Raw genomic sequence first — 27,252 nt, forward strand, 5'->3', positions numbered from 1 at the left:
GCAGAGGGAAAGGACGGGAGGGCACTTCGCCCAGAGACACTGGCGCCCCACAATTACAGCACCAGTCTTTGTGCTCACAGGAAAGCTTAAATGGCTCAAACCAAAGCATTCTGCAAAGCTGGCTCCTCAGACCACAAGCCCACATCAGGCTTGAGCAAAGGCTTCAGTTTCCCATCATGGGATGCTCTGTTGTCTTCGTTTATCAACCAATCAAGAAGGATTAGAATTAATTTTCACAAACTGTGAAGTCAAGAAGGGATTTTAAATAGATTGAAAAACCTCCCAAACCTCCTTATTAACTGTCTTTTAAAGCAGTAAGTGGAACTAGCAGGAAATGTCCGACCAATGGAACTCTTCACTTCTCTCTTTGTTTGAAGAAAAGCATTAAGCAGGTTTCACCATTTCTGTGCCTTTCCAAAGTTGTTCTCTAAGAAATCAAACAAGCTGCCTTGAATTAGAGATCGTAGGACAAACCCCGCCCAAAGGGTCCTGGGAAGAACTTCCTCGTTTCTGGAGGCAACACTAGTTTCCAGAACAAGCCCCGATCCCTCACACAAACTATGGTTCCTCAAGAGCGCTTCCTCTGTCTTCCACTGCCGAGGTCCCGCTCATGCTTCAACATTCACCTCGCCGTTCAGCAAACATCTGCAACGTGAACGGGGCAGGCCACGGTCCTTCTCACATGGAGTCCGCAATCTAATGGGGGGACAGGCGCACACAAGAAGAATAAATGGGTGTGTTCTATGGTGACGTACTTGACTCTCTCTGTGACAGCAAATAAGTCCAGCGAGGGGATGAAGGTGCTACCTGGGGAGACAAGGCAGGCCTCACTGGGAAGGAGGCGAGGCGGGCAGGGAGCAGAATTGCTGCAGGTGCAAAGGCCCTGAGGCGGCAAGGCTGGAGGATGGTGGGCACGAGGATCACATGAGGTAAGGTGCAGGTGAAGCCTCCAGGGACGAGGCACCTGTGGACATGGAAACAGGCTTGGCTTTGACTCTGAGATGGACTTGCTCGGAAGCTCTGGGCAGAAGAGTCCAGCTGGGAGGAGCACAGGCTGCGGGGCAGCAGGTGAGAGCAGGTCCTGGTGGGGATGGAGGTAGAGCGGTGGGGGTGGTGAGAAGTGACAGGATTCTCAATAGACTTTCACAAGCCAACCTGATCTGCCGTCCCAGCGACGTGGGGCGAGGAGGGCAGGAGCTCGGGAGACGGGAAGGTTCTCGGCCTGAGCGGTGCAGCTGGGGCTGCCTCACCTGGGATGGAGAAGACAGAGGTCAGGAGTTTTGTCTTGGTGATGGGGCTGAGGTGTCTGTTGGATGTCAAGTGGATCTGCTGATGAGGTGGAGTGGAAGAGTCCAGAATCCAGGGGAGGTTCGGGCTGTTGAATGGGAGGGGCAGCCCTGTGACGTGGAAGCTCCCACGCACGTCACCCTGGCTCTGGCACCCTGCACGAAGCCCGGCCCAGCTCCCAGCCCCCGTGTTGCACGCTCTTGTTCTGGGACGTCTCTCCCCACTTATCCAATAACTCCCCAGGGCCTTTCCCACTTCCTTGTGTATTCCCAGCAATGAGCCCAAGACAGGGACTTAGCAGTGTTTCGTATCATTTAAGGAACAAGTATCTCCCCACCTCTCAGGAAGGGGTTGTAATTACACTGTGCATCTACGGAGGGGCGAGGCCCAGGCTGTCGATCAGACTGAGGGATCTGACCCAGTAAAACAAAAACATGCCCAGCAAAGCTAAATTGGACCCCAGCCAACAATACCAGGATACCCATGGTTTCCAACAGCACATGGAACATTTGTGGAAGGAGACAAGGAGGAAAGCCCTGATACATTTTTTTAAATTAATTCATCCAAGTTTTATTGTCTGACCATGACAACATTAAATTAGAAATTATTAACAGAAAAATATCTGGAAAATCCTCAAATATTTAGAAACTAAACAATATACCGCTAAAATAACCCCATGGGTCAAAGAAGAAATCACAAAGGAAATTAGAAACTGAAGGAAAATGAAAATACAACACGTCAAATTTTGTACAATGCAGCTGAGTCGGAGCTTACAGAAATGTGTACTTTTAAACACTTATATCAAAAATGAAGAAAGTCCCAAAATTCATTATCTAATTTTTCACCTTAAAAAGTTAGAAAACTACAAATCAAAGTAGAAGAAGAAGGAGGTGGAGGAGGAGGAGAGAGGCAGTAGAGGGGGGCAGGGGTAGGGGAGGACGAAGAAGACAAAAACAGGAAATAACGAATAGAGAAAAATCAATGAAACCAAGAGGTGTTTTCTGAAAAGACAAATAAAACTGATAAACCTGTAGCTAGACTGATGAAGACAAGAGGGTAGACATAAATTTCCAACATCAGGCACGAAAGATGGTTCATCACAGTGGATCACACGGACATAAAAAGGATGGTAAGGAAATACTGTGAACAATTTATGCTAATAATTTGACACCTTGGATGAAATGGACAAATCCCGTAAGAGATGAAATTACCAAAGTTTATGCAATATTGCTCAATACTGGTAACTTAAATAGCCCTTTAACTATTGAATTTACTGAATTTGTTAAAGTGGATGTACAATGTATGTCTGATAGGCCACAAGGCAGGCTGTTCTAGTTAGCGCAGAGTTCAAGCCAAATCAGGTATAAGCCAGAAGGACTTCCCCACACCTCAGTATGTGAAAATTTCTTCATCCCTCAGGAGCAAAGATGCCACCCTTGACCACACATTACCAAGTTGAATCAATACACAGAAAGGATAATAAACAATGACCAAGTTGAGTGCTCCCAGAAAAGCACGGGTGGCTTAACATTTGAAAAATCAATCAGTATGATTCACTCTCATTAACACCCTAAAACGACATGATCACTTCAACAGATACAGAAAAAAGCATTTGATAAAATTCCACACCCAAGCGCGATAAGAACTCTCAGAAAAATAGGAACAGAGGGAACTTCCTCAACTTGATAAAGCATATCTGCCAAAGCTACACCTAACAGCACAGAGTTGTGAGATGCTCTGCCTTCCCCGCTCCCCCGACAGACGGAGGGAGGCCCACCTAGGCGAAGCCCCGCCCATCTGCGCGAAGCCCTGCCCACCAGCGCACGCCTTGAGCCCCAGGCATGACGTCACTCCCACCCCGCGCACTAACGGTCAGCAACCACCAACCAACCACCCGCAGCTAACAGGCTTGGCGCGCGCAACACCCCCGTTGGGCGAGCTCAACCAGGCGTGGGCGCAGGCGCGGGCGCCACAAACCTATTGGCCAAGCTCGAGGGCGCGCAGGCGCAGGCTCGGGCGCAGCAACCCCATTGGCTGAGGGCGGCGGGAGCGGCGCGCCGCGTGCGGGCGCCTAGGGCGGCGGAGGGCGTGGCGGCGGAGACGAACGGTCGGGCCATGCTGCGCCTCGCGGGCAAGGTGGTGGGTTTCTTCTGGAGGAGGGCGGAAGAACCCGAGGAGGAGGCCGGACCGCCGGGGCCCGAGCTCGCAGAAGGTGCCTCGCGGGAAGGGCTGGTACGCGCGGCCCCCTGAGGCCGCCCAGCCAGACGGTGGACCGGGACTGTGGACGGGCGCGGAGGTGGGGGTGGGGCGGCTGGTGACGTAGTGAGAGCCGCTGAGGCCCTCAAAGCCTGGTTCCTGCACCTGGTGGGGCGGGAGTGGGGGAGGAGCGTGGTCCGAGCCGGGTCCCAGGGCGTTAGTGTGGCGAGATCGGGATTTGAGAGCTTTTGCTTGTTTTCTAACTCGAAGCTGAGGCGTGTCTGTCCCGTGATGATCTCTTCTTTGCAGTGTAACTTAAACAGGCCTTCTCAGTACGTAATAGCATTTTACGGCTTTTGGGGTCTGTGCCTCCTTGTTTCCGCTTTGTGTTTTCATGCGCCGGGAGCGCCTTGACACGTCGTCCCTGCACGGCTTCCCGTTCTCTCTGTGTCAGTGTCCCTTGCGGTTGTGTGCTTCGACAGCTCTGAAAAGTGTAATCTGGCTGTCTTAAACTGTCATTTTAGAGTCTCGTGGCATCCTCCTCCAGTTTACTTGAAATTGTTTTCGAACCCATCTTCCTGAAGTACAAGCTGTACTTACTTCTGTTTCTGCCACAGCGTCCCTCCCTGCACCCAGAATTACACAGTTGCTTTCCCCCAAGGCTTTTCGCATTTCCTCCCAATTCCTCTTTGCATCTGAGACTTGAACGCCGGGTAGTGATTCTCTAGTTGCCTTCTCTAACCTCTAAAAAGACGAAATTCTCCGCAAGAGAAGCCAGAACGTTAGCCGTGGAGTTACTTGTTAGGGCAGCACGCTAAAAGCCATCTCTGCCCAGAGTTGTTAATGCCTCTTTGCCGCCTGGAGTAAGTCGCTTCGTCCGTCCGCGCGGATCTTGTCTGTTAAATGTGGCCCTTGAACAGCAGTCGGAGTTCCAGCCAGGCTTCCACGGGCTTCCGTGGCTGAGCCGTGCCCTGGGCACTTGGGTGTCTTCTGTGTCTGACAAGGAGCAGACGAGGTGCTGTGTGGACTCGGAGCACGGGTTCTGGCCGGGGTCTCTTGAGTGGATGAGGGCAGGCCCTGCTCTACGCCAGACTTGCCCCCCAGGCCCAGAACGTCTTCCAGCGCCTGCTTTGGTGAAATAACACAGAATCGCCTGACCGTGCTGCTGGTGGTATTGATAACAGCGGTGATGAGGAGGCGCAGTAGCCACTCCCCGATGCTGCTATAATGCTAACAGCAATTTACGATGCCCCCAGCCTGTGCCAGCCGCTCAGAGGTCTACGCATTGCACGCTTCTGTCACGTAATAACCCTCACACAGCTCTCTCGGACAGAGACCATAACTGTCCCTGTTTTACAAGTGAGGACAGGCACGGGGTGGTTAAAGACCTAGCCCAGGGTTCCACAAATGGCTGGGGAAGAGCTGGCCGTCAGATGCAGATGGGCTCTCCCCATCGAGCCCACTGCCTGTGCCCCTGGGAGGAACCTGGGTAGTCTGCCTCTAAAACCCTGCTTTCTCAGCACCCCAGTCTCCAGGGAGGTTCTCAGCCCACAGGGCTCCTAGCCCCACGGATGCTCTGGGGGGCTTAACTGTAGTGTGCACTTGATTTGTGGTCAATATAACCTCTCTGTTTACCCGTCTTAGGTGACACCAAGTTGAAAACTGTCCAGGGTGTCGTGACAAGGTACTGCAGCGATTATGGCATGATTGATGATTTGATCTACTTCTCCAATGAGGCTTTGACTAGCAAAGTGCTTCTAAATGTTGGACAGGAAGTTATTGCGGTTGTGGAAGAAAATAAGGTGTCGAACGGACTGAAAGCAATCCGGGTAAGGCCTGAGTTCATGAGGAAGCCTCTCTACACCTTGGGCTTCACGCCGCTGTCCTCCTGTTCAGTTACCTGTCAGAGACAACCTGTAGCTTTATGCCGTGGAGAGAAACACTGTTACCACTTCTGTATCCACTCTTCTAGTCTTTTTAAAAAGTATTGTTAAAAATAACTATTTGGATACTTTGTTATCCAGTTAGCCAAGATAATTAATGAATTCTACTATTCAGCAACTGTTTCTTTAAAAAAATTGTGTTTTTGTACTCATTTCCTGGAAGTATAATTGTTAGTCAGAGAGTATGTGCACATTTAACGTTTTAATGGTTATCATCAAATTATCCTTCAGTAACACTGCACTAATCATACTCAGGGGCAGGATGAGACACTTGTTACCCACGTTGGCAAAAGGATGTGGACGTTATTGATCTTGCACCAATCACTTTGAAAAGGGATCTTATAATTTTAATTTGCACTTAAGCCTTAAAGTAGATTAAATTTTCACATTTTTTCTATGAGTTATTTTAGTGTCCTTTTATCATTTTTTTGTTGGGTTCAACTTTTTAAAATTAAACTTTCTACATTTTGGAAATTAGACTTTTTTAAGCAAAATTATTATATGAAAGTGTTGCAAATGTTTCCCCCCAAGGTCATCTTTTGACTTTGTTTTATAAAGTCTCATTTTATGTAGTTAACGTGTCTGTCTTTTCCATGTGGCTCTCGGGCTCTGTACGAATCCTTAGAGAGGCTTTTCCCACTTTTCATTCGACACGCACTCAGGTTTTCCTGTGAAAATTGTTTATGGACATTTAAATGTTTAATTTACCTGGAACTTACTGGATGTACAGACTGAAAGAAGGAGCCAGACGTTTCTTCCCCGGTAGCGTACCAGTCATCCGCTGAGTGGTCCCCTGTTTCCTACTGAGTGGGAAGGTCCCTTTCTCACACACCAGAATCCCATCTGCCTGGGACCCCGTCTGGACCCTGTCGGTTCCCTGTCGGTTCTGATGCCTGCACGTGGCCCACATGGCACGGTTGTGTCCTCAGGTGGCAGGCTGTTTTCTCTCTTCCTCTTCTTTGTGGATGGACTTCTCTGGGCTCTCCCCTCACTGTGGATAAACGTTAGAGTAATCCTGCCATTTCTCCTCCTGGGCTCAGACTCACCCAGACCAGCACTGAGTGTGTGGATCCATTTAGGTCAAGCGACGTGTGGATCATAGCAGGTCTTCTCCAGCTACAAATTATGTCCGTCCACTTATTTAAGCCTTCCTTTGTGTTCTTTTGTTCACTTCGGTTCTGCAGATCCTTGTGAAGTTTATTTTTGAGAATTGTAATGTTTTTGTTCCATTATCAATATAATTTTTCTTTGTATTTTCAGATTAATCTTTTTCTTTCCCTCTAGGAAATCTGTTGATTTTTTTTTTGTTATGTAATTTGGTATCTTGCAAATTTACTGAGCTCCACTACTTTTTAAAATGGTCAAGACATACTTTGTTACCGTTACATTTTAGTAAATGCCACCTACCAGCCATGTGTGGCTATTTAAATTTAAATTTATTAAAATTAAATAAAATTTAGAATTAATTCCTCAGTTTCACGAGCCACATTTCAAGCACTGAACGTAGCTGGTGGCACCAAATTGGACGGCGCGAATGTAGAGCGTCTGTGTGGTGGCTGAAGGGCCTGCAGGGCCGCTGTGGCCGGGAACGTGCCGCCAGTGAGGAACAGGCGCTTCCTCCTTGCTCTCCACCTGCACTTGGACTCCGCAGGCCAAGTACTTGCCTTGTTTGTTTTTAGCTCTTCTGGAAGATGCTTGAATCACTTGATTTACCAACATTTAACAGTTTTAACTGACTTCCTTTGTGAAAGTTGTGGAATTGGCTCATTCACTCTACCCTCTGGATTTGTTTGCTCATTTTTTATTCAGGTTTTTTTATTGTGGTAAAATATGCATAACATAAAATTAATTTTAATTTAAATTTTTTAATGCCATTCAGTGGCACTAAGTACATTCATGTTGTTGTGCGCTCATACCCACTGTCTATTTTCATAACTTTTCATCATCCCAAATATAAACTCTATACCCGTTAAACAGTAATCCACTGTTCTACTTTCTGCCTCTATAAACTTGACTATCCTGGGTACCTCATGTAAGTGGAATCGTATGATATTAGTCCTTTTGTGTCTGCCGTATTAGACTTAGCATAATATTTTCAAGGCATATCCGTGTAACATGTATCAGAACTTCATTCCTTACTATGGCTAAATAATATTCCATTGTATGCATAGATTACATTTTGTTTCTCCACTCACCTGTTTATGGGCACTTGCGTTGTTTCTACTTTCTGGTTGTTGTGGATAATGCTGCTGTGAAAAGCACCTTTCTGAGTCCCAGTTTTCAATTCTTTTGGGTCTATACCTTGGAGTAGAATTGCATGCTCATATGGTAATCCTATATTTAACTTTTTGAGGGTACGCCAAAATTTCCCCAGTGGCTGCACCATTTTACATTCCCACCAGCAGCACAGGGGTTCCAGTTTCTCCACATCTCCACCAACTTGAATTATTTTCCCATTTTTTGATAGTAGCCACTCTAGTGGATGTGAAGGGGTGTTTTATTGTGGTTTTGATTTATATTTCCCTAATAATTAGTGATGCTGAGCATCTTTTCATGTGCTTATTGGTCATTTATATATCTTCTTTGGAGAAATGTCTTTTCAGTTCTTTCGCTTATATTTTAATCAGGTTGTTTATTTTCTTGTTGAGTTGTAGAAGTTTTTTTATATATTCTGGATATTAATCCCGTATCAGATATGTGGTTTACAAATATTTCCTCCCATTCTGTGAATTTTTAAACTTTTTCTTAATATCAGTAATATCCTTTGATGCACCAAAGTTTTAAATTTTGATGGAGTACAAGTTATCCTTTTTTAATAACCTATGCCTTTGATGTCACACTTAAAAAAATCATTAACTAATCCAAGATCATGAAGATTTTCTCCTGTGATTTCTTCTAAGGGTTTTATAGTTTTAGTTCTTAAATTTAAGTCTGACCCATTTTTGAATTAATTTTTGAATATGGTATTGGATGAGGGTTTGACTTCATTCTTTTGCACGCTGAGAGCCAGTTCTCCCACCACCGTTTTTTGAGAAGACCTTTTCCCTCTTGAAGGGTCCTGGCACCTTTGTTGGCACCTTTGACCAGATATGTGAGGGTTTATTTCTGGGCTCTTTATTTCATTGGTATTTTGTCTGTCTTTACACTCTTTTAATTACTGTAGCTTTGTAGTAAGTTTTTTGGGGTTTTTTTGTTTTGTTTTTGTTTTGTTTTTTACTTTTTTTTTTTTTGGCTGCATTCAGTCTCTGTTGCTGCGCGCGGGCTTTTCTCTGGTTGCGGCGAGCGGGGGCTACTCTTTGTTGCGGTGCATGCGCTTCTCATTGTGGTGGCTTCTCGTTGTGGAGCACGGGCTCTAGGTGTGTGGGCTTCGGTAGTTGTGGCACGTGGGCTCAGTAGTTGTGGCTCGCAGGCTCTAGAGCGCTGGCTCAGTCGCTGTGGCGCATGGGCTGAGTTGCTCTGCGGCATATGGGATCTTCCGGACCAGGGCTTGAACCCATGTCCCCTGCATTGGCAGGTGGATTGTTAACCACTGCACCACCAGGGAAGCCCTTGTAGTAAGTTTTGAAATCAAAAAGTGTGAGTCCTCCAACTTTGCTCTTCCTTTTCAAGATTGTTTTGGCTATTCAGCATTACTCGAGATTCCATATGAATTCTGGGATGGGTTTTTCTATTTCTGCAAAAAACATCATTGGGATTTTGATAGAGATTGCATTGAATCCATAGATCGCTTTGGGTAGTATTGATGTCTTAATGTTAATCCGTGAACGTGAGATGTGTTTCCATTTATTTGTGTCTTCTCTGACTGCTTGCAGCCACATTTTATAGTTTTCAGTGTACAGGTCTTCCACTTCCTTGGTTAAATTTATTCCTAAGTGTTTTATTCTTTTTGATGCTATCATAAATGGAATTGTTTTCTCAGTTGCCTTTTTTAAATTGTTCATTGCAAGTGTATAGAAATACGACTGATTTTTGTATATTGATTTCGTATGCTGGAACTTTGCTGAATTCATTTATTAGCTCTAAGAGGTGTTTTGTAGATTTTTTAGCGTTTTCTGTAAGATCATGTCATCTATAAATAGATAATTTACTTCTTCCTTTCCAATTTGGATATTAAAATTTCTTCTTCTTGCCTAATTGCTCTGGCTGGGACTTCCAGTATTATGTTGAACAGAAGTGGTGAAAACAGGCATCCTTGTCTTGTTCCTTATCCTCGGGGGAAAGCTTTCAGTCTCTCACCACTGAGTGTCATGTGAGCTGTGGGTTTTTCACACGTGGCCTTTATCCTATTGAGGAAGTTCCAGTCTCTTCCTATTGGATTGAGTGTTTTTATCATGTAAAGGTGTTGAGTTATGTCAGATGCTTTTTCTGTATCAGCTGAGATGATCATATATTTTTTCCTTTGTTCTACCAGTGTGCTGGTTGGTACTGACTGATTTTCATTTGTTGAACCACGTTTGCATTCTGGGGTAAACCCCCCTCCAGCGTGGTGTGCAACGCATTTCTTATGCAGCTGCATTCAGTTTGCCAGTATTTCATTGAGGATTTTTGCCTCAGTGTTCATAAGGGGGTCTTGGCCAGAGGTTTGCTTTCCTTGGAGTCCTCAGTATGTCTTAAGTAGCAGTTTGCCTGTCTTGCAGGTGGAAGCCGTCTCAGATAAATGGGAAGACAACAGCAAGAGCCACGGCAGAGGGCTCTCCGACTCCAGCCCCCGAGTGCTGGTCGGCTGCGTGACCTCGCTGATGGACGGTGCCGGCTACATCAACCAGACCACGTACTTCTCCCTGGAGAGTGTGTGTGAAGGTACACGGGATGCGTTTCTGCTTCATGTTTAAAATTAGGTTTTGTGGGGTTTTTTTTTTTTTAATGTTCATAACGAGATTTGAGATGGACCAGGGACCGGTTTTCATCTGCCAGGTCCTCAGAGTGTTGCCCTTAAAGCCTCTGCCCAACATGTGGTTCCTCCTATCTGGATCTCATCCCAGGCCTCTGACATCCCACCCCACCCCACCCCACCCCACCCTGAGGCTGGAGCTCTTTACCCCAGATGCCCCCCTGCTCTGCCCCCAGGCCTGCCCTGTATGGACCAGCCAGCCTTGCCCTTTCCCTTCTGGTCTGTTTGTTTGAGCAGTGGCTTTGCTGTGGGTGCTCTGTAGCTGGGTTGCCTTTGTGCGTCTGTCAGTCTGCCTAAAACACCCACCGACCTGGAAGCTGGTGCTTCAGGAGCTTTGCCTCCTGCGCGTGGTGCAGCACGGCCCCACTGCTGCGTAGCAGTGTCCGCAGGTGGTTGGGCTGCTGTGTGCTCGTCACCAGCTTTCTTGAGAAACAAACTCCATATTTCATTAGGCACTGTTGTTTTTTGAGCTTAACTGCTGCAAAAATGTTTATTACAAAACAACCAAAAGGTTATCACCGGTTGTGGCTACACCACGTGCCACGCCCAACCTGTCCAGACCACTCTCTCCCCGCTTAACGTCAGGACGGCTTGGCTGCCACCTCACGTCACTGCCCCTGCCGTTTCCCCGCTTTCCCGGCCACCCTACCAGCTCCCTGGCACACCGAGGGGCTCCCTCTCCTGAGCTGGGATACCCGTAGCCACCCAGGCCTCAGGTGTGAGCACATCTCCCTGTGTCACCGTGCTCCCTGGGTGTCCCTGATGGGGAGGGCACTCACAGTGTCTGCAAGGAGCTGGCAGAGGAGTGCCACACGCACCCAGACCTCCTGGGGCCAGGGCTGTGGGTAGAGGGCTGCCGTTCTGCCCACTTGGTTGCAGTTGTTGATGACACTTTGTTACGTTTTTCTTTGTTGGAACTTTGGGGAGTATCTGAAATCAGATGGGGTCCAGAGACTGTGCAGACCAGGTCCCCTGCCCTTGCCTTGTAGGCAGGAAGACAGGTTGGCCTGTAACAGCCACTGTTCCATTGGCGTGGGTAAATCTGGAAGAGAATCCAGGTGGATACGCTGGTTCCTAACAGGAACAGAGAGCACCTTTCTCAACCAGTCATGTGTGTCTCAGAACAGAAACATAACTGCAGAGTGAATTGTACACTTTGATGTTGCATCACCAAGTAACATGCCCGGTTTCCCTGCCTTGGAGGTTTCAAGCCTTGCAAGGGGGACTGGGTGGAGGCCGAGTACTGGATCCGGCCGGGCACGTGGAGCAGTGAGGCCATCTCGGTGAAGCCACTGAGGTACAAGCGCGTGGACCGGGTAGGTGCTGAGCCTCGAGCGGCCCGGGGTCCTGGGTGTGATGGGAGATCAGGATAAATGAGGGTCCGTCTCGGGCAGAGAAGACCCTGATGTCTTACCGAGATCACTGGCGGCCAGCCTGCACACTCATATAGTTAAATTCTAGGTCACGAAGGGACGAGGAGTGTTAAAGCGCCTGATGGTGGGGATGCGTGGAGTGGGGTGTGGGCTCTGCCCTCGCTCGTAGCGACGGCTGTGGTCTGGGGAGTGGGGACTGGAACAGAGGAGGGAATTGAGGTTGCGGGTGGAGGTGTGTGCTGGGCCCCGCTCCCTGCCTGGCCGGTCCCGCTGGGGGCATTGCTCCTCCTCCGAGACCAGGCCTGAGCCTCACTGGCTGCGGCAGCCCCGTGCACACTGCCAGTGTCTGGTGCTGTGCTTGCAGGTCTGCGTGTCCAGCCTCTGTGGGAGGAACGGGGTGATCAACGACTACATCTTTTTCACCCTGGACTCCCTGAAGCTCCCGGAAGGCTACGTGCCACAGAGGCACGACGTGGTCAGCGCGGTGGTGGTGGAGAGCAGCCAGTCGTGCTACACGTGGAGGGCCCTGTGCGTGACCCCAGTGCAGAGGCGGTGAGGAGGCGGCGGCTCGGGGGGCGGGGGCCTGGGGTGCATCTGAGAGCCGGTTGAACAAGGCAGGTAGCAGACCGTCCAGGCCCTGAGCTGGCGGGGCTGGAGGGAGAGCCCTCCTGGGGGCTGGGGGTCCTCACAGCTGCCTGAAGGCTGAGTGAGAGGCTGCCTCTTGATCCTGAAGCTCATGGTGATGATCTCCATATTTTCGTGGGCTTTGTGTGTTGTGTTCTTTCACATGTTGGCATTTTGTAGAACACGTTGGACGTGGTCAGTTCTTTGTTTTATTTTGGCTATGCCAGTTGCGTCACGCATGCAGTACCTAGTTCCCCAACCAGGGATCGAACCCGGACCCTCTGCATTGGGAACGTGGAGTCTTACTCACTGGACCACCAGGGAAGTCCTGGTCGGTTCTTAAAATTACTGAATTTCCTGTATCTGGTTCTTCCTTCTGCGCACCCGTGACTTCCTGCCTCCAACACGCGTGTTTATGCAGCACGGCAGGCCTTCCCGAGCTCCCGCCCCGTCTCTGCTGCTCTCTCTCCGTAGTGCTCGTCTTAGGGAGCTCGTTACATGGTTTCTGAGGTCATTCTGTTTATTGTCTGATCTCCTCAGCGGAGCAGATTGCTTGCAGGGAGGAGTATCTCATGAGCCACAGGACGGGCAGGCAGGGGAGCCCCATCTCAGGAGGACTGAGCTGCCTGGCACAGCTGGGAGGGATGTGCTGGGGGCGGGGTGTGGGCAGAAGGGGAACATGGTGAGGTGGGCCCTGCCGTGACCAGGCTGTCTGGTGGACACGGCCTCCTGCCCCACGGGACCTGCTCTCCTTTGGGAGAATGACTCTGCCCGTCCTCGGAACAGCGAAGTGCGGGAGATGCATACCCTTGCCCCCTCCACCGGGAAGGCCCAGGAGGCCCGGGAGTTCTGGCTTCAGTCCGTCTGATGGGCCCAGGGGTGTGAGGATGTGAGGCCAAGCAGGCGCTTGTTTGCCAGGCATCTGTGCCGGGATCTTGGAGGCCGAACCGGGGCCTCAGCTCCCTGCTGGCTCTGTGATCCTGCTGGCCGTCGGCCCTGCCCCCATTAGGTATTGTCACTCGGAACCTTCTGCCACTTTAAGGGAGCTCCGTGTTGTTGGGACGCGGGCTTCCTGATCGTTGTCTTCACAGCACAGTTAACTGGGCTCCTGATGGCCGTGGGCAGGGGCGGATCGTGGGAGGGCGGCCAGGACTGGTGGAAACTGGCCATCCAAGAGAAGCAGCTGCCATCTCGCCCACAGGGCCAGCGTGTTCGTCGGAAGGGAGTCTGGGTCCCTGTTGCCCTGTCTGTCTGATTCTTCACAGCACTTCCCTTAACCTGCTCTGTGACTCACCGTGTTTCCAGAGGACCCGCGTCTGCCGAATGGAGTGGGTGGGGGCAGGAGTGGGGGGCTCCCTGGCAGTGGGCGGTGAGCTTCGGGTGAGCCTCCCCTGGTGGCCTGGCTGCAGTGGACTCTGGCCCCTCCAGTGAGGGGAGCTGGTCCCCGTAGGGTGACCAGTCGGGCACTTCCCCCGAGCTCCACGCGTCTGACTCGAGCAGCCGTCTTCACGGGGCCAGGGAAGTCGTCACACCTTCATTTGCAGACACTGGCCGTGAGCCAACCCCAGCTCCTGTGCAGCCCCTCATCATCCCCCCATCAGTGCGGGGCTGGGGTGAGCGGTGGAGGGGTCGCTGGCCCGGTAAGCAGTCAGGCCCCGCGTCCTGTCCACCCAGCAGATGCCCCGTATGCTGTGGTCCCTGTGCTACATCCTGATCGTGGTTTCCTCCCGTCCTGGTCCTGGCTTCACGGCGTTAGCCCCAAGTGGAGGATGCTGCCCTGCACTCAGACGCACCGTCCGGCTGCCCGCTCAGGGGTCTGAAGGACAGCGAAGTGTCGTGTGCAAAGCAGGGACCTGCACTCCTCCAGGCCAGGCCTGTAGCGGCGTCCAGCATCCCCCCTCCAGGCTCTGGGTGGGTTCCGCCCAGAACCCACAGTGGGCTCCTGACTCCCGTCTTGGTGCTCCCCTGCCTGCCCGTAAGCCGCTACGGCTGGCCGTCTGCCAGGACAGATGACCGCTCCCACGGCCGCCCCAGGCGGGGGCTGAGGCATGGCTGCCCGATCTCGGGGCAGCCCTGGCCGTGTGGATGAGGAGAGGAAGGTGGGGAGCGGGGGGCGGGCAGGGCCATGTGGCCAGCAGGGAGTTAAGGGGGGCTGGCTGAGAGGACGTGGCTGCTGTGGTGGAGGGTGTCTCTGGGTGGGTGAGTGCACAGGGACCAGGTGTGAAGGAGCCTGTTTCCAGGTGGCACTACGGGAGGGTCAGGGAGGGCAGGAAGTTGCTGAGGGTGAGCGGTGGGCACAGCGCCCGGGCTTCATGGCAGCGTCAGGAGGACAGAGGGGGACGAATGGTCCTTCTCATGGGAGGGTGGAATCTGCTCATTTTCTAAAGATAAAAATTCTCATTTAATTAGTTTCAAATATTTTGAAGCCACACTCTTTTTCCAACGAAAGCTTAGTAGTGGGTCCCTGACGAGCAAAGCCCCTCGCGGCAGCTGGGGAGGGTCTGGGGAGGAGCACTGAACACCCTTCCCTCTGTGACCAGGGCTGGGGGGTGCGGGGGCGAGGAGTCCCGGGACTCGGGGGGTGCACAGCTGGCAAAGGCTGCCCGTGTTCTCAGATCCCCAGAGCTCCCACCAGGGCCCTCCTCTCCTCTGGATTCGGCAGGGCTTGTTTCTTCTTCAGCGTGATCTGCTGCCTTACTCAGAAGTTCTAAGTGTCGTCCTTACTTGGTCGCCTCTTTGGGGTTGGCCCCTTATCCCCTCGCCCTGTGGTTGGTGCGGCCCGGAAGGGCAGGGAAGGCAGGTGGGGCCTCAGGACACACCGCCTGCCCACGCTGACCCCGACACTGTCCTGTGGCTGCTTTATCCAGGGGCACCTCTGCGGTCCAGGAGGCTGCTGACGAGGCCTGTGGAGCCCTTTTACTGAAAAACAAAGGTGACATTGAAGTCACGAGGATGACAAATTTTGGAACGCTGAAAGAAGGAGAAAGCAAAAATGTGGTGATCTGGATAGAGTAAGTTTGCCACTCAAACAGAAGTACAAGCTGTGATTTAAGAATTTCTGTAGAACCGATTTTATTTTGCTTGCTTATTTTTTCCTTTATGTATATCTTTCTAGATTTTCCACCCTGAAATAGCCTTTTTACTTATACTCATAAAAGTATTTGCAATTGCCATTCACTAGTTACACTGAATTCTGTTTTATGGTAACAGTATTTTAGCTTTAGAAATCCTATCTCTGTTCATGGCTAATTTTCCTTTTCCAGGAATAAAGGAGACATTCCTCAAAACTTAGTCAGCTGCAAGTTGGGTGGCTGGGATAAAGCTAAACAGTTCAGATTTCAGATGCTGGATAAAATCCAGACGTGCCCCGAAGTGTCTCTTGTTTCCGTTCCTGAGAAGGAGAAGAATTTTGCGGATGAAAATATTAACTCATTAGACAGCTGCAGGAAAAACAAAACCTATCAGACATTGGAGAGCAGTCTGGTGAACAACAGAGAAGCCTCTCCAGGTAGACGTTTCAGCTGTTTGCCATTGGATCAGCTGCGCGAGCCCTGTCGGGTCCGGGAGCTGGTGCAGCTGCTCCAGGGTCTGGGCAGGCTAGTGGCAGTGTTCACCCTGTGGGCTCTTTGGTCTGGACCCTTCTCTGATACTTGGGGCTAAAACAGCTGGAGAAATGCCCGGCGTGCTTTACACGAGCTGCTTCGTGCTTTACACGAGCTGCTTCCTGCAATGATTCTAAATTAGGAAGAGGATGCCTGCAGCCCCCTTGCCTGTCGCTCACCTGTCGGGGGCTTCGGCCACTCGTCTATGTGTGATAGTCCCTTCCACCAGCACCACCACTGTCAGAACTGTTCACCTTTGGTCTAATTTTGGATTTAAATCTCATCTCCCAGATGACTATGCCTGTAAAGGAGAAAAGGAGAAGAATGTGTCACAGAAGCCCGAGCCTGGTGGGCTCATCCCTCCAGGTGGAAGAACCCTGATCGTGGTTACCTGTGATGCAAAGTACGTGGCTGGAGGGTATGGAGGGAGTTGACTTTGCAGGCATCTGCGCGTTTGTCTTGTTCGGTTTCGCTTATGGTACTTATAGGTTGGATGTAAAAAGTATTGGTAACTATTTTGATGGGACGAAATCACAAGGGAAAGCGCTAGTGGAGAAAGTGGCTTGAGTAAGGGTACCCCCGCTGACTCCTGACTACGGAGGACGGGCACAGCCAAGCCCCCACAGCCTTGGGAAGCCGGGGCCCCGAGGCCCCTGCTGCTGCTCCCCAGGCCTGGCCTCAGCTCGGCCCTGAGACCTGCCTGCCCTTCTCCCTCCACCCGGGCAGCCCAGCCAGACACAGGCTCCCGAGCCCTTGTGGGCCCTTCCCTCTCCTGCCTCCTTCCCCGTGTCCAGAACCCCCGGCTCTGCCTGCTGGTCCCCTGTCAGCTGGGCGCTTTGGTGCAGTCCTTCTCCCCTCCCTCATCTCATCTACACTTGGTGATTTAAAATTTGTCAGAGGGTGGCTCTGATTAAATCAGCGCCTTGCTTCAGGCCACGGGTGACACTTTGAGCCAAGGGCAGTCCTCGAGTCAGCGGTTGGTGATGCAGCCCCTGTGGTGCCTCCATAACATGTGACAGTGGGGCCGGGACTTGAGCAGCAGCGGAAAGTGGGCAGAAGGCAGAGTGGGAGGTGGTGTCTCTGGTCACGTTACACAGCTCTGATTTAAACTTGGGAGTACTAGAAATATTGTTTCCATTCTTAATCGTGAGAATTACAGACAATACCATTTCAAGTGTGTGATTTTAGCTTGGGAAAACGTTAGCATTGCTTATTTTAGAACGTCCATTTTTTCCCTCTAAAAGAATTATTAAAAGCTAAGGGTGGGCTTACCTGGTGGCACAGTGGTTAAGAATCCACCTGCCAGTGCAGGAGACACGGGTTCAAGCCCTGGTCCGGGAAGACCCCACGTGCCGCGGAGCAACTAAGCCCGTGCACCACAACTACTGAGCCCTCGTGCCACAACTACTGAAGCCCGTGCGCCTAGAGCCCATGCTCTGCAACAACAGAAGCCACCGCAATGAGAAACCCACGCACCACAACGAAGGGTAGCCCCCGCTCGCCACAACTAGAGAAAGCCCACACACAGCAACGAAGACCCAACGCAGACAAAAATAAAGAAATAAATTAATTTTAAATTAATAATAAAAAAGCTAAGGGTGACTGGTTTGCTAGCTCTGTGACTTTCCCTGTGTGAACGAAGGGAGATTGTGTTGAACCTGCCTCTGTTACTTACGACTCACACTAAACTGTGTCTTGTTTCTCCAGGAATTCTGGCCGCTGCAAGGAGCTCCTTCTGCTTTGCTTCTCCAATTTCATAATCGGGCGATTCCTTGAAGTGAACGTCGTAAGTGAGGAGGAATCACTGATAGCTGTCCGAGAACCCTTTTCATGGAAGAAGTCTAAAAGTTCCCAAGTGTTAGCTTCCACCAAAACTACAGTTGTCGTGACCACGCAGAAAAGGTACCATGAGCAGACGACAATGCAAGCCCAGATCTTGGGCTCACGGTGTGAGGGATGCACGTAGCTGCTGTTGTCGGAGGGAGGTGGACGTCCTGGATAAAGGGGTGCAGCTGAGGCCCAGCGCCCTCCATTGTCCTGGGGACACGCTGTGAGGGCGGTGGGGGCGGTGGTGGCTGCAGCACCCCAGCTAGTCTCAAGGTGACTGGCAGTGCAGGATGTGATTTGACCCTTGCCCTCGGCTCCTGCCACCTTTCATGTTCCCATCAGCCCAGCCCGCCCACCTCCCGAGACAGCCCGTGTCCCACATGGGCACCCAGGGCACCAAGCAGTGAGGGGTCAGTGAGACGTGGTTGGCATGGCTTTCGAGGGCCATTCACAGCACCCGAGTGTCGCTTGTCGAGGGCAGGAGGGTTGCTTGGCTGTTTGAAGCCCATCTGAAGATGTGACACCTTTGAAAAATGAAATTAAGAAAAAGCAAGAAAATGTAATCTGCTAGTGACTCGTGGCTGGGGGCTTGGGGACGACCTGACTGTATCTGGGGTGTCGTCTGGAGAAAGTGCCGCGCATCCACGCTTTCTCGTCTCCAGTTATAAATCCCAAAAGCTCTGAAAAGCAGATTTTGCTTTTTTAAGTTAGGTGCCAAAAAATCATGACCTATAGGCTGGAGGACATTCCACGACTTAGTCGTGTGGACACGCCCCCTCAGCTGCTGCCCAGAACTCACTGGGATGGCACATGCTGTTTTTCTGTGGTGGGAAGTCCTGAATCTCAGATCACATCTGACCTGGGAACAATTGAAGATAAGGTACTGTGGGCTTCCACTAATTCGTGGGCTGAAGGGAAATCTGTTCAAGTATTGTGTGCTTATTGACCTTTGGGGTTAGACTATTGTTTGAATCCCAGCACTGCCACCCGGAAGCTGTGCCATCTCAGGCCAGTTTCTCAACATCTCTGAGCCTTAGTTTCATTTGTAAAGTGCTAGTCCCCCCCTGCCCCACACGTGCCATTTCTGGCACTGAGCAGTCAACAGCAATCAGTAAGTAAGAACAGTCATTGGGCGTGTAAACAGTAGTTGAGTGGCTCTAGGGATGGAACCTAAACACGGGAGCAAGAAGTCACGTGGCCTGTGGGCAGCAGGTCCACATGGCTGGACTCCAGTTACAGGAGCTTTTAAGAACCTCTGGCTGTCGTTTAGTGGTGCACCAAGCGGCTTTCCCGTTACAGTTTGGCTTAACTAGAGGAGTGAAATAGAGCAACAGCACAAGTATTTAATCCTCTGGTAAGTTTTTCCCCATTGAATATTAATACATTGTCACTGTACAGGAGCGTCCCTAAAGCGAACACTCAGGACTTCCCTGGTGGCACAGTGGTTAAGAATCCGCCTGCCAATGCAGGGGACATTGGTTCGATCCCTGGTCCGGGAAGATCCCACACGCCGCGGAGCAGCTAAGCCCGTGCGCCACAACTACTGAGCCTGCACTCTAGAGCCCGCAAGCCACAGCTACTGAGCCTGCATGCCACAACTACTGAAGCCTGCGTGCCTGGAGCCCGTGCTCCGCAACAAGAGAAGCCACTGCAATGAGAAGCCTGCGCACCGCAACGAAGACACAACACAGCCAAAAATAAATAAATAAAAAATAAATGTATAAAAAAAAGAAAATGCAAGTAATCTATATTTAGAAAAAAAAGAGAGAGCACTGGGACACCATCAAATGGGTCCCAGAGGAGAAGAGAGAGGGAAAGGGGCAGAGAACATACATGAAGACATAACAGCTGAAAACTTCCCTAACCTGGGAAAGGAAACAGACATCCAGGTCCAGGACGCAGAGAGTCCCAAACAGGATCAACCCAAAGAAGACCATGCTAAGACCCATTGTAATTAAAAAGGCAAAAATTAAAGATAGAGAATATTAAAAGCAGCACATTAGGTACAAGGGAACTCCTATAAGACAACCCGCTGACTTTTCAGCAGAAACTCTGCAGGCTAGAAGGGAGTAGCATGATATATTTAAAGTGATGAAAGGGAAGAACCTACACCCAAGAATATTCTACCCAGCAAGGCTCTCATTCAGATTTGATGGAGAAATTAAAAGCTTTACAGACAAGCAAAAGCTGAAAGAATTCAGAGTCACCAAACCAGCTTTACCAGAAATGATAAAGGGACTTCTTCTAGCCAAAAAGAAAAGACCACAACTACATACATAAAAATTATGAAAGAAAAAGCTTATAGGAAAAGGGAAATATACAGTAAAGGTAGTAAAGCCAGCCTCGTATAAGGCTAGTAATAAGGTTGAAAGACAAAAGTAGTAAAATCATATATATCCGCAATAAGGAGTTAAGGAATACACAGAACAAAAAGATGTCAAATATGATGTCAAAAGCAATAATCATGGGGCTTCCCTGGTGGCGCAGTGGTTAAGAATCCACCTGCCAATGCAGGGGACACGGGTTTGAGCCCTGCTACAGGAAGATCCCACAGCCACGGAGCAACTAAGCCCATGCGCCACAACTACTGAGCCTGTGCCCTAGAGCCTGTGAGCCACATCTACTGAAGCCCGCGCACCTAGAGCCCATGCTCCGCAACAAGAGAAGCCACCGTAATGAGAAGCTTGTGCACCACAACAAAGAGTAGCCCCTGCTTTCCGCAACTGGAGAAAGCCCACATGTAGCAACAAAGACCCAACACAGTCAAAAATAAAAAATAATTAAAAAAAAAAACAATAATCATGGTGGGAGGAGAGTAAAAATGCAGGGTTGTTAAAAATGCATTTGAACTTAAGAGAGCAGCAACTTCAATAACCATAGATGGATGAATGGATGGATGACTAGATGATGATGGATAGATGGAGGGATAGATGGCTATGCACATTGTGGGGAATACAGTCAATAACAGGGTAATATATTTGCGTGGTAACATATCGTAACTATACTTACTGTGATGATCATTTTGAGATGTACAGAAATATCAAATCACTGTGTTGTGTGATAGGGAATAACAGTGTTGTAGATCGATTATACTTCAAAAACAAACTTACAGAAAAAGAGATGAGATTTGTGGTCACCGGAGGTGGGGTTTGGCGGGGGGAATTGGATGAAGGGGGTCAGAAGGTACAAACCTCCAGCTAAAAGATGAATAAGTACTAGGGATGTAATGTACAGCGTGACACATGTAATGAACATGGCAGTATGTTATATGTGGAAGGTGTCAAGAGAGTGATCCTGGGAGTTCCCGTCACAAGGAGATATTTTTTTCTCTTTCTTTAGTTTTATATGAGAAGGTGGGTGGTCACTACACTTACCGTGGTCATTATTTCATGATGCATGTAAGTCAGATCATTATGCTGCGCACCTTAAGTGTCTACAGTGCTGTCGTCAATTACACGTCCGTGAAACTGGAAGGAAAAAAATAAAGCGTAAGAGTTGAGCTTATTGGAAGCTTAGAAACAGTGTTTTCAAGCTCACTGGTCCCAGGGGCTTTTGGGAGTTTGGCATGTTCTGCTGGAGGCAAAGCAGCTCCCGGGAGAGCGGCGCCAAAGCTAAACAGCACTTTGCAAACCACTGCCTGAGGCCAGCAGGTCACGTACCAGTTGTTTTTGGTGATTGAACCTCTGTCTTTCTGAAATAGGAAAGGATGTTTAAGGGGAAACGTCTGGGGTGAAGTGCCTGGTGCTGAAGGGTTGTTTCTAACTTGCGAATCTCCTTTTAAGGAACCTGAGACGACAGCTTCCGAGTTTTCTCCCGCAGTACCCGATACCAGACAGGCTTAAAGAATGCGTGGGGCAGAAAATCGACATCCTGACCTTTCAGCCGCTACTCGCAGAGGTAGGAAAAGTGTCTCACGTGAAGTACTGATTCTTCACCACACTCGAGTTGTTTTCTGAACAAACTCAGGGTGAACCTTTGTTGGGTTCAGCCCTGGTGTGGGCTGTGTTCACCCCGGGAGCGGCGGGGCCCATCACTATGCCCCTTTGCAGATTGTCGGGGCTTTGGGGGCTGGGGGCAAAGCGGGGGTAGGGGGGCCCCATCCCGGCCTCTCTTCTACCCCGTGGCCGAGCCTCCCAGCAGCTTTCCATTTGTGACAGAGCTCTGAGCAGCTAAGCAGGGGAACCGGGAAAAGGCCTGTAGCCACACAGACCAGAGTGGGGTGGGGGAGGAGGAGGCCAGGCCTCCCGTAGGGCTCCTCTAGCAGGTCTTCTCCTTGTCACCCTCCCTGGTGGGGCTGTTTCAGATCCGCTGGGGGAGGCCTGGTCTGAGCCTGCCCGCTGTGGCAGGTGGTGGTCAGAGCTGTGAGAAGGGGTGGACCTGCCAGAGGAGGCCAAGGGCAGGGGCAGCACTGAGCAAGGCTGAGGCAGGGGTCCAGGGAGGGAGGGAGAGTGTCTGTTCCGCTGGCAGCGATGGCGGAGCGCGGCCCCTTTCCAGGAGGGCACTTTCCCGAGGGTTTGGGTGTCTGCTGCCTGAGGAGTGGGTGAGTGGAGTGAGGGCTGGGGCCTGTGCTGCATCAGGGCAAGGAGGGAGGAGACTGGATGGTGGCTGGAGGGAGACTTGGGGCTCGCCGGAGATTTGTGGAGGGTGAGGGAGCCCTGATCTGGGAGAGCTGGGGTGGCAGGCGGAGAGGAAAGGAGGCTTGGGAGGAAGCTGGGTGGCACCGAGGAGCACGCCTGCCCTGGGACTGATGGACAGAGCCGTCTGTCTGCTGGGCCTTGGGCCCACGGCAGGGCTGGGCCAGAAGCTGCCCCTGGTGCTGGTGCTGCGATGTTGCCTGTGCCACCGGCCCGAGGTGCCCCACCCCAGGGTCACACTGGCGTCCTGCAGCGGGGAGGGTGCCGCAGGGGCACTGGGCACTGTCCAGGGACGGCACGACCACACAGATGGAGCAGCACCAAGGAGGGTATGTGGGCAGGACTGTGGGTTGGAAGCGGGGAGATCCGCCAGGCAGTTGTTGCAGTGATGGTTGCAGGGCCTGAACTGAGGCCGGAGCAGCAAACCAGCCCTAAAACACCTTAGAGAAGAACTTCGGGGCTGAGAAATTGAGGCCGATGCGAATGCAGCTTCCGGGACCATCGTGTGCTGGAAGCGCGCCTGCATCTCCCCTGTAATGCAGCCTGGGTGCCGGGAAGGGATCTCCTCGTGAGCGTAGCAGTTACCAGAAGAAAGTGGGTGTCTTTAGCATTCGTAATAGTATAATAGTAATGGTCATGAAAAAGTGCTGTATGGTCTAAGGTTCCAGAGTACTTGCCCCTTTGTGATTCTTTAATTCACGCATGTGTCACCCCAGTACTTCCTGACTTCCTGTGCCCTTGTAACTGCCTCCAGACGCAGGTCCCCTTCCTGGGGCTCCTCCCATCCTTCTGGGGGACCTGAGCATCCCCTGCAGTGGTTGGTCTGTCAGCCTTGCGGGTCTCGCCTGGTCTTGACCTCTGGGCAGGCGCTGCAGAGACGCACCTCCTCCCTCCTGGCGTTTCTCCAGGGGCTCTGCTTTCCTTCTCACCTTGGTTCTTTTGCACGGAGTCTGTGTTTTTTTCTAGCTCCTCTTAGGATTTTTTCTTTTTCACTAGTTTTAAGGAATTTAATTTACAGTGTGAGTTGCTGTAGTTTTCTTCACGTTCCTTGGCTTGGGTTTTTTGAGCTTACTGGAGAAAGTGAATTTACGGTTTTTCTCAAATTTCAAAGTTCTTGGCCATTCCATCTTCAAGTATTCTTTCTGCCCCGCTCTCCACGTTCCCATTACATGTGTATGAGGCCACGTGAAGTTGCCCCACAGCTCACGGCTGCTCCATTCATTTCTCTTCGGTCTTTTTTCCTCTCTGTTTCATTCTGAGTAGTTTCTGTTGCTGTGTCTTCGAGTTCACTGATTTTTTCTTTTGCAGTGTGCAGTCCCATCCAGTGTTTTTTTTGTTTTGGTTTTTTTTTTTGCGGTACGTGGGCCTCTCACTGTTGCGGCCTCTCCCGTTGCTGAGCACAGGCTCCGGATGCGCAGGCTCAGCGGCCGTGGCTCACGGGCCCAGCCGCTCCACGGCACGTGGGATCCTCCCAGACCGGGGCACAAACCCGTGTCCCCTGCATCAGCAGGCGGACCCTCAACCACTGCGCCGCCAGGGAAGCCCCAGTATTTTTTTATGTCAGACATTGTTGATATTATCTCCGCAAGTTCAATTAGGCTGTTTTTTTATATTTTCTGTCTCTACTTGATATGCTTAGTCTTTCTTCACCTTTGTTTTCTTCAGTTTTTTTTTCCTCAACTTTTTGAATGTATGTAGTACAGTTACAAGTGTTTTAATGTTCTTGCGATACTGGTTACATCACAGGTGTCATTTTTGGTTCTGTCTCTGTTGATAGGTTTTCCTCCTCATTATGGGTTGTAGCTTGTGCTTAGTTCCGTGCCTGGCCATCTTTGTTTGGACGCTAAACATTCTGGATTTTACCTTGTTGGGTATTTCATATTTTTCTGTTCTTGAAAATATTTTTGAACTTTGTTCTGGGATGCACTTAAGTTACTTGGAAATGGCCAGATACTTTTAAGCCTGGCTTTAAAGCCTTGTTAGGGGCTTCCCTGGTGGCGCAGTGGTTGGGGGTCCACCTGCCGATGCAGGGGACGTGGGTTTGTGCCCCCGTCCGGGAGGGTCCCGAGTGCCGCGGGGCGGCTGGACCCGTGGGCCGTGGCTGCTGGGCCTGCGCGTCCGGAGCCTGTGCTCCGCAACGGGAGAGGCCACAGCAGTGAGAGGCCCGCGTACCGCAAAAAAAGAAGCCTTGTTAGGAGGGACCAGAGTTGTTTCTGATATAGGGCTGATTCCTTCTGAGTACTCTACCCAGTGCCCCTTTATCTGAAGCCTTTCCATTTGGGCTGGTGGGACCCACAGCATTCTCAGCCCTGTGTGAGTTCTGGGATTTGTTACCTCCAACCCAGTGGTTCTCAACAGGCGAACTTTCCCCCCAGGAGACATTTTTGGTTGTCACGACTGAGAGTGTGTGTGAGCAGCATCTAGTGGGTGGAGGCCAGAGATGCTGCTAAACACTGTGCAGTGCCCGGGACAGCCCTGCCCCAGAGGCCGGTCCACCCCGGTGTCGGAAGTGCCGAGGCTGAGGAGCCCCGTTCTCCCACCATGTGCGTCTCCCCATCCGATGTGGTTTCTCACGCTCGTGTGCTGACCTCTGCGCGGTGGAGGGCTCACAGGGCTGCCCCGGGCTCGCTCTGAGCAGAGCTTGGAGGCTCTGTCTGATAGGAGCTGGGCAGTTGGGGCTTCACTCAGATGGTTCCCCATCTCAGGGCCACTGCCCTGAGCTGCCCAGTCGTCAGTGTTTGAAGGCTGTTTCGTCTGTCCGTGGGACTTACCCACCCCAGAGCTGCTGGCTTCCTAATGTGGGTGTGTGTGGAGTGGTCCTCAGCGCTCGCTAACTTGCTGGCTTCTTTTTCAGCTTTTGAACGTGTCAAATCACAAGGAGAAGTTTTCAACTTTGCTCTGGCTTGAGGAGCTTCATGCAGAAATAGAACTGAAAGAGTATAGTATGAGTGGGGTCACCTTGAAAAGAAACGGGGACTTGCTGGTTCTGGAGGTCCCAGGATTAGCTGAAAGTAGACCTTCTCTTTACACAGGTAGGTTTGTTACGTGTCATGTTTTCCTAGATGGACTAGAAACATTGAACCACAGTCAGGAAAAAGAATGTTTTTAACTGGCAACGCAGTAGTCACACTGATTTTCTTTGCTTTGGGCTATAATTTCACTCAGAACTTGGCCAGCCTCTCTCTCTTCACACTGACGTGATTTTAAGCTGTTGATCCCAGTAATGTTTTTGTCTTACTCCACTTCTTCAGAGTGTTTGATTTTACAGTACAGCAAAAAAAACTTGTTGATTTTGTAGTTTTACGTGTGGTAATGTTTTTAACTAGGTGATAAACTGATTTTAAAAACTCAAGACTACAGCGGACACGTCATCGAGTACATCGGCTATGTGACTGAGGTGAGAGGCCACTGTTAGTTAGTTCATGTTGGACTAGCCCAGCGGACGGTTGCAGAGGTAAACTTCCTGCCTCAGCTCGGGGTGGGGGTCCCCTGGTGTTGATGGTATTTTGGAAAGTTTGAGGATCAAATGAATATTTAAATGTGATGTGTAAAGAAATCTTATCAGTTTCAGCCGTGTAAAACACACTTACCTGTTGAGTACATCACATATAAGGCGTGCATTTAGTCAGATTCGGCGTTCTGAACATGTTCTAGGAGAGAGAGCCTGCGAAGGAAAAACACACCTACGCATTGAACACTCTGGTGTCTCCACGGGGAAGGCTGTGTTGGTCTAAGGCCCCGTGCCCATGCGGCTCTGAGCGCGGCCAGGGCTTCTCCAGCTACTCTCCCCGCTCCCTGCCGGGCACAGCGCAGGGACGGAGCTCGGGGGCCGCGTGGAGGGACCCACGGAGCCCGCACGCTGCCTGATGTGGGAACTGGGGCACCGAAGCCCCAAGCCGGGGTTGGGGGGTACGAGGACCAGCAGAGTCTCCCCCGAGGGTGGGGCCGGGCCCTCGCTGGGGCAGCAGGCGATGTGCCCCCGGGGACGAGGGGAAGACGGGCATGAATAATCCAGTGTGGAGACTCGTTCATCTCCTCGAGAAGACGAGGAAGTGGCATCTGATCACCGTAAAAGACAGCAAAGATGTTGTTAGTGGAAAGGGCCCAGAAGGCGTCTCCAAAGGCGAGAAGCTGTGAGCACATCACAGGGGCGGCCGCTCCAGGCTGGGGAAGGCGAGAGAAGAGGCCGTGAGCACATCGCAGGGGCCGCCGTTCCAGGCTGGGGACTCGGACTCCGCAGACCTCGCCGTACGGGCTGCCGGGGCGCCAGCCAGGACCGCAGCATCACACAAGCCCGCTGGGGCCGATAGAAGCAGAAGAGGTGGTGTTTTGAGTCGAGTGGGCCTCTCAGGTGGGCGAGCTGTGCCTGGAGAACAAGGTCGGGGTGCAGGCTGGTCCGCGGCAGAAGTGTGCCCCCGCCTGGCCTCATGGTAGTGTTGCTCCCACCAAGTCAGAGAAGCTTGGACGCGGATGCTCCCGCCACCCTCGAGACGGGATGCGCTGTCCCCATGCCCCAGGCCGCTGGACCAGGCCTGAAGGTCGGGTGAGCCTCTTAGGCCTCGCGTGTTGTGGTTTACCCAGAATAAGTTGCCGCCCTGGAGGGCGTGTGTCCTGGGCACCGGAAGCCTCCCTGCCCGCACAGGCATCCACGTCACTCTCTCCCTTCAGAAGCGTCTTGCTCCTGCCTGACGTCCTGCACTGACCCAGCTCTGCAGACAAGGCCCTCACCCCCCGAGGGGGCGGTCCCACGTCCCTCACTCAGCACTCCCCGCACAGGGCCAAGGCCCCGTCTTGGGACACGCCTGTCCCTGTGCTCCTCGGGGCGTGCTCAGGGCCCGTGACCATGGCCACAAGGGCCCACGTCTGGGAAGGGAG

General features: G+C 51.3%; 1 protein-coding gene across 1 annotated transcript in view; it reads left to right on the forward strand.

Annotated features, from left to right (window-relative positions):
* The first annotated feature begins 3,402 nt into the window (after positions 1 to 3,402).
* The window catches only part of MOV10L1 (Mov10 like RISC complex RNA helicase 1), a 44,573-nt gene continuing 20,723 nt past the window's right edge, over positions 3,403 to 27,252 (forward strand). Inside the window, exons 1-12 of the mRNA XM_029205749.1 lie at positions 3,403 to 3,499; positions 5,128 to 5,312; positions 10,064 to 10,226; positions 11,521 to 11,633; positions 12,055 to 12,242; positions 15,182 to 15,325; positions 15,578 to 15,822; positions 16,208 to 16,319; positions 17,624 to 17,818; positions 21,526 to 21,640; positions 25,232 to 25,409; positions 25,704 to 25,774. Coding sequence (XP_029061582.1) covers positions 3,403 to 3,499; positions 5,128 to 5,312; positions 10,064 to 10,226; positions 11,521 to 11,633; positions 12,055 to 12,242; positions 15,182 to 15,325; positions 15,578 to 15,822; positions 16,208 to 16,319; positions 17,624 to 17,818; positions 21,526 to 21,640; positions 25,232 to 25,409; positions 25,704 to 25,774 — 1,806 coding nt within the window. The remainder of the gene's footprint in view (positions 3,500 to 5,127; positions 5,313 to 10,063; positions 10,227 to 11,520; positions 11,634 to 12,054; positions 12,243 to 15,181; positions 15,326 to 15,577; positions 15,823 to 16,207; positions 16,320 to 17,623; positions 17,819 to 21,525; positions 21,641 to 25,231; positions 25,410 to 25,703; positions 25,775 to 27,252) is intronic.

This window comes from Monodon monoceros, unplaced genomic scaffold, assembly GCF_005190385.1.
Source record: "Monodon monoceros isolate NGI ecotype Baffin Bay Population unplaced genomic scaffold, NGI_Narwhal_1 Super_Scaffold_6, whole genome shotgun sequence".
NCBI lineage: Eukaryota > Metazoa > Chordata > Mammalia > Artiodactyla > Monodontidae > Monodon > Monodon monoceros.